At 34.2% G+C, this 16269-nt stretch overlaps 1 protein-coding gene across 1 annotated transcript; it reads left to right on the top strand.

Moving 5' to 3' along the window:
* Positions 1-14720: 14720 nt before the first annotated feature.
* On the top strand, positions 14721-15647 carry LOC143680360 (olfactory receptor 2M5-like). Its single transcript, XM_077156835.1, has one exon. It carries the CDS (start codon positions 14721-14723, stop codon positions 15645-15647), a length of 927 nt encoding a protein of 308 aa, XP_077012950.1.
* The last annotated feature ends 622 nt before the right edge of the window (positions 15648-16269 follow it).

The following is a 16269-nucleotide window of genomic DNA, read 5'->3' as shown; positions in this document are numbered from 1 at the left end:
CACTTATATACAATTTCTTTCATTATTTTCAGCAATATGTTTTATTTAATTTCAAATGTAGAGGACTTACACATGTTTTTTTAGAATTTCTTCTAAAAAGTTCATCATATTATAAATGGCATCATATAGCTTACTTATGGGTTGCTGCTGATTGATTCATTTATGTGGATTACTATGCAGGACACATACTAAAATTATTTGTTAGATTAAAGAAAATATTTCCAGATACTTTGAATTTTCTATGTACAGTTCCATGCCTTGTTGTAATGAACATAGTCTTCCTTATACCACTCAAATATATATGCTATTCTATTTCAGGGTCAGTGTAATAGTGAATAAAATAGATAATGAATATTGTGGAAATATTTCTCAAAATCTCAATAGAAATCCTTTAATAATTCACCAAAAATTATGAGACATATAGGTTTTTTGAACAGAACACCATGTTACAGTCTCCTCTTACTTATAGTTTTCTGAGAATTTTTAACAGAGATATTAACTTTTATAAAATAATCTTCCTGTATCCATTGGCATGACAATAATATGTTTCCTCATTTAATGTTTTAATAAGTGGAATTATAACTATTTCAACATTTAGACAACTTTTCATTCTGGAGATTAATACAATTATGTATTTTTCTTTTAATATGTCTCAGGACTAGTTTAACAATGTTTTGAGGTGGGTTTGTGTTTCTGAATTCATAATAAATATTCAACTATAATTTTCCACTTTTGTCATGGACTTAGCTGTATATCAAAGTTATATTGGCATCATCAAATTACTTCACTATGTTTAATTTTTGTATAATTTGGAAACTTTCAGAAAATGGTGTTATTACATATATACATATACTTAGAATAATCCTTACATTTATGTCAGAAAAAACAGCATTGTGCAGATACATTTTCATTAAAATAACTAAACAAAATTATTCTCTTTATTAATTACAATGAACTTTGAATTCAAAGAGAATGATTAAATTATATTTAATATGTGACAAAAGATTTTTGCATTTTGAATTAGTTCATTTTTTATTGAGTACCATAACACATCTCCTTTTGTTGTCATTTATCTACAAAACAACAAAACTTAGAAACAAATCATTTAGAATCCAACCAAAGTTTTAAAAATCTCTCCCATGAATAAATTTGCAGTAGTTTATGATGTCTTATTATTAAATTTAAAGAAAAAGTGGGTTTTCTACTTATCTCCTTTGTTAAAAATATAGAAAATATTATATGGTCTTAAAATTATTTCCAAATTTATGCTGCATTTTGACTAGGAATTAATAAATGTCATTAAACTTATATTAAATTATTAATTTAAAAATGATCTTTGAGGGGTGTGGCCAAGATGGTAGCTTAGCAATGTGCGTGTTTTAGTTCATCCCCCAGAAGAACTACTAAATAACCATAAACAGTACAGAACAGCTCCTGGAGCCACGTCAGTGACTTGACACGCAGCATATCCCAGTCTGGACCAGCTGGACCAGCTGCAAGCCTCCCCAGAAACATGAGTTCCCCAAGCCATGGTGGCTGGTGCCCCTGCCCCACATGCTCCTTCTCAGAGGGGAAAGTAAAGAGACTTTAACAGCAGCAGTTGCTGAGTCCAACCAAACACAAATTGTGGCATTAATTAACAAATTCTGACTACTAAAAATAGGCCCCAAACTCAGGTGAACCTGGTCTAAGCAGAAGTCCCTCATTGGGCTAATAGAAAAAGAAAAAAGAAAAGAAGCAGAGGTTTTTGTGGCTGTGTTTCTCCAAAGGCTTCACTGCCTCTGGATTAAGTGACAGGCCTTCTCAGGCTGCAACTGCCCCAGGCATAGGCAGAAACAAGCTGCTTTTGGGGCTTGTCTCCCACCTGTGCATTCCCCAGGGGAGGGGTGAAGCCCAACTCAGGTGGAATCCCTCTCTCAAGGAATTCAGACCCCAAGGCTTGGTAATTTGAAACCATTAAAACCAGCTTACAACCTCTCCTCTGTCTCCACCATGCTACCCAGCAGGGAGAGTTTTCAAAAGTTAAAGATGCCACATCATCTTATGCTGGTGGGACCTGCAGGCAGACAAATGCCACATACTGGGCAGGATAAGAAAAACAGAGCCCAGAGACTTCACTGGAATGTCTTTTAAACTGCTGGGTTTCACCTTCAGGGAAAACTAATGCAGGTGACTCTTTTCCCCTGATAGGAGGACCGTTTAGTACAGGAAAACCCTGCTGGAGTCTACAATATCTACATAGACCCTCCTAAGGGGGTGAGGAGGCACCATACAAGCAGGACAAGAAACAAGAAAACAAGAACTGAAAAATTATCTTCTGTTAAACAAAACCTAAGCTAGAGGTCCATAAAAACCTGAACTGAATGTCAAAGAACAGATAGAAAACAAATTCATCCAGCAAGAAAACCCTAGGTAAGAGAAGTGAAAGCAATCTCCAGAATAAACTAATTAAGGTAATTAAATGACTAGACACTAGCAGAAAATAACAAATAACACCAGGAAAATTGAAGATATGCCCCAGTCAAAGGAACAAACCAAAAATTCAAATGAGATACAAGAGCTGAAACAACTAATTCAGAATATATGAACAGACATGGAAAACCTCATCAAAAACCAAATCAATGAATTGAGGAAGGATATGAAGAAGGCAAGGAATGAACAAAAAGAAGACATGTAATGTCTGAAAAAACAAATCACAGAAATTATATGAATGAAAGGCACAGTAGAATAAATGAAAAAACAATGGAAACCTACAATGGTAGATTTTGTGAGACAGAGGATAGGATTAATGAACTGGAGGATGGAACATCTGAAATCTGAGAAGAAACAGAAACTATAGGGAAAAATGGAAAAATATGAGGAGGGACTCAGGGAATTGATTGACATATGAAGCGTATGAATATATGTGCTCTGGGTGTCCTGGAAGGAGAAGAGAAGGGAAAGGGAGGAGAAAAACTAATGGAGGAAATTATCACTGAAAATTTCCCAACTCTTATGAAAGACCTAAAATTACAGATCCAAGAAGTGCAGCATACCCCAAAGAGAATAGATTCAAATAAACATTCTCCAAGATACTTACTAATCAGAATGTCAGAGGTCAAAGAGAAAGAGAGGGTCTTGAAAGCAGCAAGAGAAAAGCAATCCATCACATACAAGGGAAACCCAGAAAGACAATTGTAGATTTCTCATCAGGAACCATGGAGGCGAGAAGACAGTGGGATGATATATTTAAATTACTAAAAGAGAAAAACTGCTGACCAAGAATTCTATACCCAGCAAAATTGTTCTTCAAAAATGAGGGGGAAATTAAAACATTTTCAGACAAAAAAGTCACTGAGAGATTTGTGACCAAGAGACTAGCTCGCAAGAAATACTAAAGGGAGCACTAGAGACAGCTACAAAAACACAAAAGAACAAGGTGTGGAGAAGAGCGTAGACAGAAGGAAAATTAGATATGACATATAAAATCCAAAAGCAAAATGGTAGAAGAAAGCACTACGCATACAGTAAGAACACTAAATGTTAATGGATTGAATTCCCCAATCAAAAGACATCAACTGGCAGAATGGATTAAAAAACAGGATCCCTCTATATGCTGTCTATAGGAAACACATCTTAGACCCAAAGATAAACATAGGTTGAAAGTGAAAGGTTGGGAAAAGGTATTTCATGCAAATAACAACCAGAAAAGAGCAGCAGTAGCTATACTAATATCCAACAAATTACACTTCAAATGTAAAACAGTTAAAAGAGACAAAGAAGGATACTATGTACTAATAAAAGGAACAATTCAGCATGAAGATGTAACAATCATAGATATTTATGCACTGAACCAGCATGCTCCAAAATACATGAGGCAAACACTGCAAACACTGAAAAAGGAAGTAGACACATATACCATAATAGTTGGAGACTTCAATTCCTGACTCTCATCAATGGACAGAACATTTAGACAGAGGATCAATAAAGAAACAGAGAATTTGAATATTACAATAAATGAGCTAGTCTTAACAGACACTTATAGGACATTACACCCAACATCAGCAAGAAACTCCTTTTTCTCAAGTGCCCATGGATGATTCTCAAAGATAGACCATATGCTGGGTCACAAAGCAAGTCTCAGCAAATTTAAAAGATTGAAATCATACACAACACTTTCTCAGATCATAAAGAAATGAAGTTGGAAATCAAGAATAAGCAGAGCACCAGAAAATTCACAAATACATGGAGGCTCAACAACACACTCTTAAACAACCAGTGAGTCAAGGAAGAAATTAAAAGAGAAATCAGTAAATATCTTGAGGCAAATGAAAATGAAAAACAACATACCTAAATTTATGGCACACAGCAAAGGCAGTGCTAAGAGGGAAATTTATAGCCCTAAATGCCTATATCAAAAAAGAAGAAAGGATAAAAATTCAGGAATTAACTGTCCACTTGGAAGAAGTGGAGAAAAACAGCCAACTTACCCCAAAGCAAGTAAAAGGAAAGAAATAACACAGATTAGAGCAGAAATAAATGAAGTTGAGAACATGAAAACAATTGAGAAAATCAATAAAACCAGAAGCTGGTTCTATGAGAAAATCAATAAGACTGATGGGCCTTTAACAAATTGAAAAAAGAAGAAGAGACAGGATGCAAATAAATAAGATTGGAAATGGAAGAGGAGACATAACCACTGATGCCACAAAAATAAAGGAGGTAATAATATAATACTATAAACAACTTTATGCTAAGAAGTACAATAATGTAAATGAATTGGACAACTTCCTAGAAAGGCATGAACAACAACTTTGACTCAAGAAGAAATAGACTACCTCAGCAAAGCAATCACAAGTAAAGAAATAGAATCAGTCATTAAAAAGCTTTCCAAAAAGAAAAGTCCAGGACCAGCTGGCTTCACATGTGAATTCTACCAAACATTCCAGACAGAATTAGTACCAATCCTGCTCAAACTCTTCAAAAAAATTAAGAGGAAGGAAAGCTACTTAATTCATTCTATGAAGCCAACATCACCCTCATACCAAAACCAGACAAAGATACTTCAAAAAAAGAAAACTACAGACCAATCTCTCTAATGAATATAGATGCAAAAATCCTCAACAAAGTTCAAACAAATTGAATCCAGCAACACATTAAAGGAATTATACATCATGACCAAGTAGGATTCATCCCAGTTATGCAAGGATGGTTCAACATAAGAAAATCAATAATGTAATACACCATATCAACAAATCAAAGCAGAAAATCACATGATCATATCGATTAATGCAGAGAAGGTGTTTGACAAAATTCAAGATCCTTTCCTGTTGAAAACACTTCAAGGGATAGGAATACAAGGGAACTTCCTTAAAATGATAAAGGGAATATATGAAAAACCCACAGCTAATATCATCCTCAATGGGGAAAAACTGAAAACTTTCCTCCTAAGATCAGGAACAAGACAAGGATGTCCACTATCACCACTGTTATTCAGCATTGTGTTGGAAGTTCTAGCCAGAACAATTAGACAAGAAAAAGTAATACAAGGCATCAAAATTGGAAAGGAAGAAGTAAAACTCTAACTGTTTGCAGATGATAACATAGTATATGTTGAAAACCCTGAAAGATCCACAGCAAAACTACTAGAGCTAATAAACAAATACAGCAAAGTGGCAGGTTACAAGATCAACATCCAAAATATGTAGTGTTTCTATATACTAGTAATGAACAATCTGAGGGGGAAATCTAGAAATGAATCCCATTTACAATTGCAATTAAAATATTAAACACTTAAGAATAAATTTAACTAAAGAGACAAAAGACCTATACAAAGAAAACTGCAAGAAATTGTTAAAGAAATCACAGAAGTCCTAAATAGATGGAAGGGCATACCATGTTCATGGATTGGAAGACTAAATATAGTTAAGATGTCAATTCTACCTGAATTGATTTGCAGATTCAATGCAATACCAATCAAAATCCCAATAACTTGCTTTTCAGAAATAGAAAAACCAATAAGCAAATTTATTTGGAAGGGCAGGATGCCCCTAATTGCTAAAAGAATCTTGAAGAAAAAAACGAAGCTGGAAGTCTCACACTGCCTGACTTTAAAGCATATTATGAAGCCACAGTGGTCAAAACATCATGGTACTGGCATAAAGATAGATATATGGACCAATGGAATCGAATAGAGTGTTCATATATAGACCCTCTCATCTATGGACATTTGATCTTTGATAAGGAAGTCAAGCCAACTCACCTGGGACAGAACAGTCTCTTCAATCAGTGATGCCTAGAACACTGGATATCCATATGCAAAAGAATGAAAGAGGACCCATATCTCACACCCTATACAAAAGTTAACTCAAAATGGATCAAAGATCTGAACATTAGGTCTAAGACCATAAAACAGTTAGAGGAAAATGTAGGGAAATATCTTATAAATCTTATAATTGTAGGTGGTTTTATAGACTTTACACCCAAAGCAAGAGAACTGAAAAAAGAAATAAATAAATGGGAACTCCTCAAAATTAAACACTTTTGTGCATCAAAGAACTTCATCAGGAAAGTAAAAAGACAGCCTACACAATGGGAGACAATATTTGGAAATGACATATCAGATGAAAGTCTGGTATCCAGAATTTATAAAGAGATTGTTCAACTTGATAACAAAAAGACAGCCAATCCAATTACAAACTGGGAAACAGACTTGAACAGACACTTCTCAGAAGAGGAAATACAAATGGCCAAAAGGCACATGAAAAGATGCTCAACGTTCCTGGCCATTAAAGAAATGCAAATCAAAACCACAATGAGATATCATCTCACAGGCATCAGAATGACCATTATCAACAAAACAGAAAATGACAAGTGCTGGAGAGGATGTGGAGAAAGAGGCACACTTATTCACTGTTGGTGGAAATGCCAAATGGTGCAACCACTGTGGAAGGCAGTTTGGCATTTCCTCAAAAAGCTGAATATAGAATTGCCATATGACCCAGCAATACAATTGCTAGGTATCTACTCAGAGGATGTAAGGGCAAAGACACAAACAGACATTGCACACCAATGTTTATAGCAGCATTATTTACAATTGCAAAGAGATGGAAACAGCCAAAATATCCATCAACAGATGAGTGGCTAAACAAACTGTGGTATATACATACGATGGAATATTATGCAGCTTTAAGACAGAATAAAGTTATGAAGCATGTAACAACATGGATGGACCTTGAGAACATTATGCTGAGTGAGACTACCCAAAAACAAAAGGACAAATACTATATGGCCTCACTGATATGAACTGACATTAGTGAATAAACTTGGAATATTTCATTGGTAACAGAGACCATCAGGAGATAGAAATAGGGTAAGATATTGGGTAATTGGAGCTGAAAGTATACAGACTGTGCAACAGGACTGGATACAAAAACTCATAAATGGACAGCACAATACTACCTAACTGTAATATAATTATGTTAAAACACTGAATGAAGCTGCACGTGAGAATGATGGAGGTGGGCTGGGGACATAAATGAAATCAGAAAGAAAGATAGATGTTAAAGATTGAAATGGTATAATCTAGGAATGCCTAGAGTTTATAATAATAGTGACTAAATGTACAAATTTTAAAAATATATTTGCATGAGGAAGAACAAAGGCATGTCATTATTGCAGGGTGCTGAAAATAGATGGTAATTAATATTTTAAAATGTCACTGTATGTGTGAGACTAAAGCAAAAAATATTTCTTACAAAATTTATATTTTGATTAGTGCATTTCCTAATATAACTTATGTAGATAGTTTGAACAACATAAGTACTTGGAATCTCAGGTAGGACATGAGATTTTGTTGGTTTGTCCAGAGAGAGGCCCCAATGTATCCCAGAGGGATTCGATCAGTGAGTGGAAAAGTATTTGCAAAGCCCCCTTTGGGGTATGGTGAGAACGGGGGAAAATTCAACCTCCACAAGTTGAATTCTTGATATTCTCACAAGCAGTGTGGACAACCAAAGCTATAGGCTGAGCCCCCAGGCTTGGGGTTTGTTCATATGAAACTTAACCCCAAAAGGATAGGTCAAGTCTACTCAAAATTTAGGCCTAAGGGTCACCCCCAAGAGAGCCTCTTTTGTTGCTCAGATGTGGTCTCTCTCTCTCCAGCCAACACAACAAGCAATTTCACCACCCTTCCCCTGTCTATGTAGGACAGGACTCCTAGGGGTGTGGACCTTCCTGGCAACATGGGACAGAGATCATAGAGTGAGCTGAAGCTCAGCATCAAGGGATTGAGAAAACCTTCTCAACCAAAAGGGGGAAGAATGAAATGAGACAAAGTGTCAATGGCTGAGAGATTCCAAACAGAGTTGATAGGTTATCCTGGAGGTTATTCTTATGCATAAAGTAGATATCATCTTGTTATTCAAGAATTAATGGAGAGGCTGGAGGGAACTGCCTGAAAATGTAGAGCTGTGTTCCAGTAGCCGTGTTTCTTGCGGATGATTGAATAATGATATAGCTTTCACAATGTGACTGTGTGATAGTGAAAACGTTGTGTCTGATGCTCCTTTTATCTACCTTGTCAACAAAGGAGTAGAACATATGGAATAAAAATAAATAATAGGGGGAACAAATGCTAAAATAAATTTAGTTTGAAATTCTAGTGAGCAATGAAAGTGAGGGGTAAGGGGTATGGTAGGTATAATCTGTTTTTTCATTTCTGTATTCATTTTATTTCTTTTTCTATTGTCTTCTTATTTCTTTTTCTGGATTAATGCAAATGTTCTAGGAAATGATGAATATGCAACTAAGTGATGATATTGTGAATTGCTGATTATATATGTTGATGTTTTATTTGGTTTGATAATTTTTTAAATAAATAAATAAATTTAAAAATGGTCTTCATAGATTCTCATTTTACTGAATAGAATAAGTTCATAAATGGAAATGGAATGACCATTTCATATTTTAAGATCCAATTTTTTCCAGCATCATATGTAAAACTTGATAATTTTTTACTTAACAGAGCAGAATGTTTCTAAAATTTTCTACAGAAGAATGTAAAAATAATTATTGCAAGTCATAAAAGATAAATGAGCAAGAAGGGAGAAATATGCATTAGAAAAAATGGAGCACCAATTGTATTGGACCAAAAATGGAGGAGGGAATAAATGCAGATAATGATTATTTCAGCAGTTCAACTCTTTTTTTTCTTTTATGCAACATATTGTTTTACAACCCTCTTAGTGTCTTACTTTGGAAATTCTTTAATTCATCTGATAGTATTTTCACTCAATACAAACATAGAAGTTTCTAAATATTGAGAGATCTATGTATACAATACATTGAAAGGATTTAGTAACCAAATGGCACTGGCTCATTTATATTCTGAAGTTTCCAGAGATAAAATTACCTGTTAATATTTACAATAAATAAAGCAAGGACATCAATACCAGTATAGTTATTGATATTGTCCATGCATCTACCTTCTTCAGAAAATAGCTCATTTTCTTTCCTTGCAATCTTCAAACCATGGGAAATCCTCCTCTACAATAGAAGACAAACATGAACTCTAAAGAGAATGAGATAATGAGAAATGCAGTTTCTAGTTTCCATTTCCCAAGAAACTATGAAGTGAGACCTTTTTGGAAGTGACTGCACCTGGCAAGAGATAACCCTTTGCATGAAGTTAGATTCTTATATTACAAGTGCTTTGATATATATAATTTATGCTTATTTAATGTAAAAGAATCTTCAGTAGAAAATTCTTCTTCCAATATTTGAACAATAAAAAAATAATAGAAAAATCTTCACTTTTCCTCAAGAAAATTCTAATGTATTTTTGGACTAATTATATTTTAAAGCCTAGTGGGTCTTAATTACTAAATAAGTAATGCTGGTTATAACTGGATAAAAAGGACAATTAAATTCAATAATTGTTTTCAAACTCTGTCTTTGCTTTAATAACTATTGTGATAATATTTGGTATGGTTTCACCAGATATTTTATATAGTTCTTGCACAACAAGCTTAGGGAAAGAACAGATGGCCTGGTTTCTGATTATGTGATGTAAAATATTCTTAGTATAGTACAAAAACCTTTGGTGAGGTTTTAAATTGTGTGGCTCTCAAACACTGTTGCTGAAGTGGATATCTATGATCAGTTTTTTGATTCAGTACTTCCTCTATGTTTGAAATTAAGAAACGTTTATATTTGATAAATGCATAGATTATTCTCAGTGTCTCCTTTTGAAGTTATTTGGAGGTCTTATAACATAATATATTGATAAAGCCAAATAACTCCCTCTGGATGTGAGAAACACTCAATGAAAGTTTTTAGCTTAATATCATATACTCACAAGGATTTTAAAATCAGCTCCACCCAAACTAACCTCGCTAGCATCCCATACACAGCCAGAGAGTCCACTGATAATCATAATCAATTCTTAGGGATGCTGTATATCTCTCAGTCTCCATTACATAGAAAAAATGTTTAGATATATTTAGGGGATGAGAATGCTCAGAAATCTTTAATGAAATGTGTTCAATTACATTAATGCACAAACAAGTGAAAATTGTGATGGATATTTCAATATGAGAATGAGCAAGGCACTTAATATATTTAAAGCCCATCTCTGTGTGAGTGTATATGTATGTATGATATACATATATATGTGTTTGTATAAAGTAAAGTGTGCATATATATCATTTATCTATTTCTTATTAATCTTAAAAGAGAGATCTGATATTCAATAAACTGTCAGTCACATGCACAATTAATTAAAGAAATTATGCTTATCCTTATACAAGTTTATAATTTTCATATTTGATTATTAGACAAATAAAACTACACATTATATATTAATTCTTACTGTTCATTAAACCAGTGCAGAAAATTCAGAAAACTCATCCTTAAAGTATAAAGCATTAATGTCTGCCATACAACTGGCACTCTTTCACAAGATTTGTATTAATCAATTCACCTTTTACCCACAAAACCCTGTAACATGCATACCCATATAATTCTCATTTTGAAGATGAAGAACCAGAGGAAAGAAAAGTTAAGTAGCATATCTGAATTCAGTAATGTTTGGTGAAGCCAGGATTAAAGCCAACTGACTCTGTATTCAAGGCAGCAAATGTTCAATTCTGCCATGAGATATCACCACTGCAATTTTCCAGTTCTCAGATGGAGTTAGCATGCTGGTAAATGAATGCTTATGTGACTGATTGTTATTTTTGTTGCTTACTTCCATGGGAACACATTTGCTTAATTTGGGCAGTTGAAGGACAATGGAAAAATTGTGCTTGGTATGCCTCTGGGAACAGAGGAGCAGCCAGGGACATTTTCTCTGAAGGCAGTGCAGGTAGAATGATAAATTGGACCAAACCTCTGTAGTAGGAAACTTCATTTTGCACTTATCCTCCTTAGTTCATTGGTAATATATGACCCTGACATCAAAGTAAGAAGAATTTATCTGGATATTATTTGCGCAGCAGTTCTTTTTATATAAATAGAGTTCTGGTGATATTTTGAGATAACATATAAAAGGTAAGATAGAATATACTTAAATAATTCTGAAAAGGAATTAGAAATATTTATTAAAATATTTTAAGTCAAAAGAGTTTCAAATGATAATAAGCATGATTTGTTATTGTTTATGTAAAGCTAATTCAATCTATATTATCAGCTGTGCTTCTGCAGCATAGCTAAAGATAATGCTACCTATTAAACAATTATAATTTCTGAGTCAGTATAAATATAAATGAAATTGAGCAGATCTTTCATATCAGTTTTGCTTGTGTTTGATACCATACATCCTTCAGTGTTTCTTCAATAGCAAGTGCAGAAATGGTGTCTCATGGAAATATAAACAAATATATCAAAATTCATAGTCATTGAATAACTTCCAAATGGACAGAAAAAATATTTACTTAAGGCATTTAATCCCCTGTATGTTTTCAAATTAGAATTAGTTTAAAAATCTTTAATTGGAAGAAAGTTGTATTTATTAAGTTGAATATTTCATGACAAGTTGATATGTTTGTATGAGAAAAATAAAGTATACATGGCAAAAACAGATTCTTCAACCCCAGTATCATTTAAGCACAGTAATTTTGTATATAACATAATTATTATGAATAGGACTTAAAAATGTACAAGTTAATTAGTTGAGATAATGATGGATGGACCTATGAGCCTTCAAAATCAGAGATCCTATCAGTTACTTCAAATGAGTAAACTGATTCTGAAGATCAAAACATACATTGTTGAAAAGTAGTAATATATTAATTGTATGTCAATATATTGGTAGGAAAAACAATATTTTCTTCAAATTATGGAGCAATATGAAATATAATTGAATGACATAAGGTTGCATTTTATGTTAGAACTGAAACCATAGTATGTGACCTTGTCTACCTCTTTACATTTGGATTTGTACTTTTGAATGCACTAACAAGAAAAAACTATTTATTTCCTAAAGGCATGTTACTCTAGAGGATCATATATCAAGTTAGTTTTTGAAAAGGATGAAGAATTGGCAATTAAGAGTAGAACAATCTTCAAAATTCATATTGACTGTGTTAAGTCTCTGGATGCCTTGCTAAAACCATTTTTGTAGGGTGGAGTACATCAAACTTAGAAATGACTAATGTATGGCAACATTGTCTGTTAATAATAAACTATCTTGTATTCCTTATATCTTACCTAGTTTACATGTGCATTTCTCTCATTGACACAAGTGCCACTGATTCAGAATGACTGACCCCATTCCTTAAATATTACTTTATACTGAGTAAAGTAAGTATATTTAGACAAAAATAATTCACTCTCAGGAATTCAACTGCTCTGTATGTCTCTTATTCTGATTTTCTTATCAAACATATTTTACTCTCTTCATCCTTACTTTGGAAACAAAATTCATATACTTTCACAAACACTGGGAGTAAAGAAAGTATAAGAACAAATTTCAAAGGGATTCTGAGGTAAGGACTTTATATTTTTGATTGAGTTGTCTTCTTTGAAGAAAATGTTTCATTAGGTTAAATAAGTACTCAATTTTCAAAATATCAACTGAAAATAAAACTTAAAAAAATATGCATATTGTCATTTTAAAATAGTATGTACTTTACATTTTAATTATGTTTATTTAGGGTCATTTCATATGAACTTTTTAAACACAATTCTAAAGTAAACAACTACATTATTGAAATACAAGTCAGAACTCATATATTTTTATCAGTGAAGTGTTTCCCTGTGTTTAAGAAATGATTGCACCCCATGTTTTGAAACACTTTCTAATCATCAGTTCTTTTAAGTTTCAGTACATATTTTTTAGAACTACTTAACTGATATATAAGCTTTCATATGTTTAAATAAATATAGCTCATGTAATTCTGTAATCTTATAAACCAAAGCACATACTTGTTAAGGCATCAATGTCAATTATGTGGAATTATATGAAGCTTCCTAGATAGAGCATCATAATAGATGGACATGTTTTCAACCCTAAGAAGTAGCACTAGACTGTGACAATGTCTCTGATTACACTTTTTGAGGAAAGAGTCCAGTATTTTTTTGTGATAAGTGAAATTCATTTTTTGATATTGTAATAGATGTCATGTTTTCTGGGACCCATTTTTCAAGGAACATCTGATGCCTATACATTAGCATATTCATCCAATGTACTCTTCATTCTTTGCACAAACTAGTATATGAGTTGGTAGATATTATCTCCTTTTACTGCTCTGTAGACTAGGTTATTCCCCCTCAGAGAGTGTACTTTTTTCCCCTTCACTATGGAGGTCTTTTGTATTAAGTGCTGATGAAGTTCTTCACCAAGCCCTCTGGCCAAATTATATCACTAATTGCAGATTTTGCTTGACTGTTTCCACTGTTTTTGTAGTCTGTCATATCATCAATAGTCTTTTGCATATGTGGATGCTGAGTCTAGCTCAAGCAACTGTCCAAACAATGTCAGAAGGGGCAGTGGAAGATTGAGAAAAAACACAACACAGAGTTAAGAGAAAGCAGGGGCTAGGTGGTTCGTCTGACTGAACACAATGACCGGGGGAAGTCAGTGCAAGTTTATTTTATACTGCTTAACAATAGCGTTCTAGATAAGGCAGTGCAATACATAAGAATGTGCTTGATGTAATGAAAAGTGATACATTTCTTTCTTGAGAACAGAGTGAATATCAATTATCTTGCTTGAAACTGCAGAGGCAGAACTTTCCCACATTAAGGTTGGATTAGATAAGGTGCAACCCAGACCAGACCTCATTTCACAGGAGACCAAGGGGCCATGTCTTCAAGGTTATTCTGAAGTGGCTTTGCCAGCAATCAGAGGCCTGCTTCATAAAAAAACTGACCTGGGCCCCAACATGTGGATTTAAATTACTGAGTCCTCCACAAAAGGCATCTGATTCTATAATGGGTTTTCTCTTGTCCCTGTTTGATGGTCTGTTTTCAGCTTTCAAATGAAAAAAAAGTAAAATAAAATTTACCCATGTTGATTTCAAAGTAAAGAATAATTAAATGAGCTTTTTCTTTTAGAGAACACATTTGGAAAAATACTGATTATATTTCTTGTTCATTTGCTTCACTCTAAATATGCACAATTACTTGATATCTCTAAAGATAATGAAGTTGGCACAAAGTAAAGTGAGAGTTGGGCCAGTTTGTGGTTAAATTAAAGATTTTGTCTGATCTCTCCAGGATAATGAATTAGGAAGAGAAGAATGGGGAGATGGACTAATCAGACCACTGGAACTGACTTTGTTCTCCTGGGGCTATTTTACCACATTCAAGCCCCCAATCTCCTCTTTTCTCTCATCTTATTGATGTTTCTTGTGACCCTTGTTGGGAATATTATGATGATTATTCTCATTTGGTTGGACTCTCAACTTCATACTGCTATGTACTTTCTTCTCAGCCAACTTTCCCTCATGGACCTCTTATACAGCTCCACTATTGTCCCCAAGATAGCCATAGATTACCTGTCTGGAAAGAATACCATTTCCTTCATTAACTGTGGGATTCAGCTCATTCTTTTCACGACCCTTTTTGGATCAGAGTGCCTTCTCTTATCAGTCATGGCTTATGACCGCTATGTTGCTATATGTCACCCTCTCCATTACTCAATTCTCATGCGTCCTACAGTCTGTGCCTTAATGGTGGCAGGGACTTGGATTGCTGCTCTGTTCAATGCCTTGATCCATGTCATATATACCCTGAATCTCCCATACTGCCCCTTCCGAGAAATCCATCATTTCTTTTGTGAGGTACCAGTTCTCCTGAAACTAGTTTGTGCTGATACATCTCTTTATGAAAATGGACTTTTTATCAGTGGTGTTGTGTTCTTCTTCATTCCAATATCTGCCATTATGGCCTCTTATGGAAAAATACTTTCTTCTGTTTTGAAGTTAGGATCAAATTTAGGGATGAAGAAAGCTTTGGCTACATGTTCCTCCCATATGATTGTGGTATCTCTTTTCTATGGCACAGCCATTATCAAATATTTTCTCCCTAAAGCCTATCATACTGCTGAGCAGGATGAAATTGTTTCAGTTTTCTACACTATTGTCACTCCTATGCTCAACCCCCTCATCTACAGTCTTAGAAACAAAGAAGTGGCTGAAGCCCTCAGGAAAGTTTTGGGAAGGTAAATCTCCTTTAAAAAGGTAGCTAATAAGAAGACATGAGGGCGGACCGCGGTGGCTCAGCGGGCAAGAGTGCTTGCCTGCCGTGCCGGAGGACCCCGGTTCGATTCCCGGCCCCAGCCCATGTAAAAAACAAACAAACAAACAAAATATAATAAAACAAGAAAATGTTTAAAAATGTTTCCCTTTCTTCCTCCCTTCCTTCCTTCCATCCTTCCTTCCTTCTCTGTCTTTCCTTCCCTTCCTCCCTCTCTCTTTAAAAAAAAAAAAAAAAAAAAAAAAAAAAGAAGACATGAGGATGGACCTCATATTCAGAAAGGTATTGCTGTAATGGAAAGCCAACATACAATAAATAGCCAAGCTACCACTGTTATGGAGACAACTCATAGGCAATTTTTTTCAACCTATTCTTAATAAATTTATATTAGACCAGTTCACTTCTTCTGGCTGAGCCTTATTTGTACTTCACAGAAGTATTAAACAGAACACTCCATGTCAGAAGATACCCAAAATTTGCAGGTGCTAGCAAACAACAAGGAAGACAAGATTGTAACATTATTTAAAAACACTAAGAGCACCATGTTTATAAAATAATTTCCCAACTCTTAATGTAGCTTTTAATTTTGAA

The sequence above is a fragment of the Tamandua tetradactyla genome, chromosome 4 (assembly GCF_023851605.1).
Source record: "Tamandua tetradactyla isolate mTamTet1 chromosome 4, mTamTet1.pri, whole genome shotgun sequence".
Classification (NCBI taxonomy): Eukaryota; Metazoa; Chordata; class Mammalia; order Pilosa; family Myrmecophagidae; genus Tamandua; species Tamandua tetradactyla.
The sequence above is the reverse complement of the archived record's forward strand: the minus strand, read 5'-3'. Positions and strand labels throughout refer to the sequence as shown.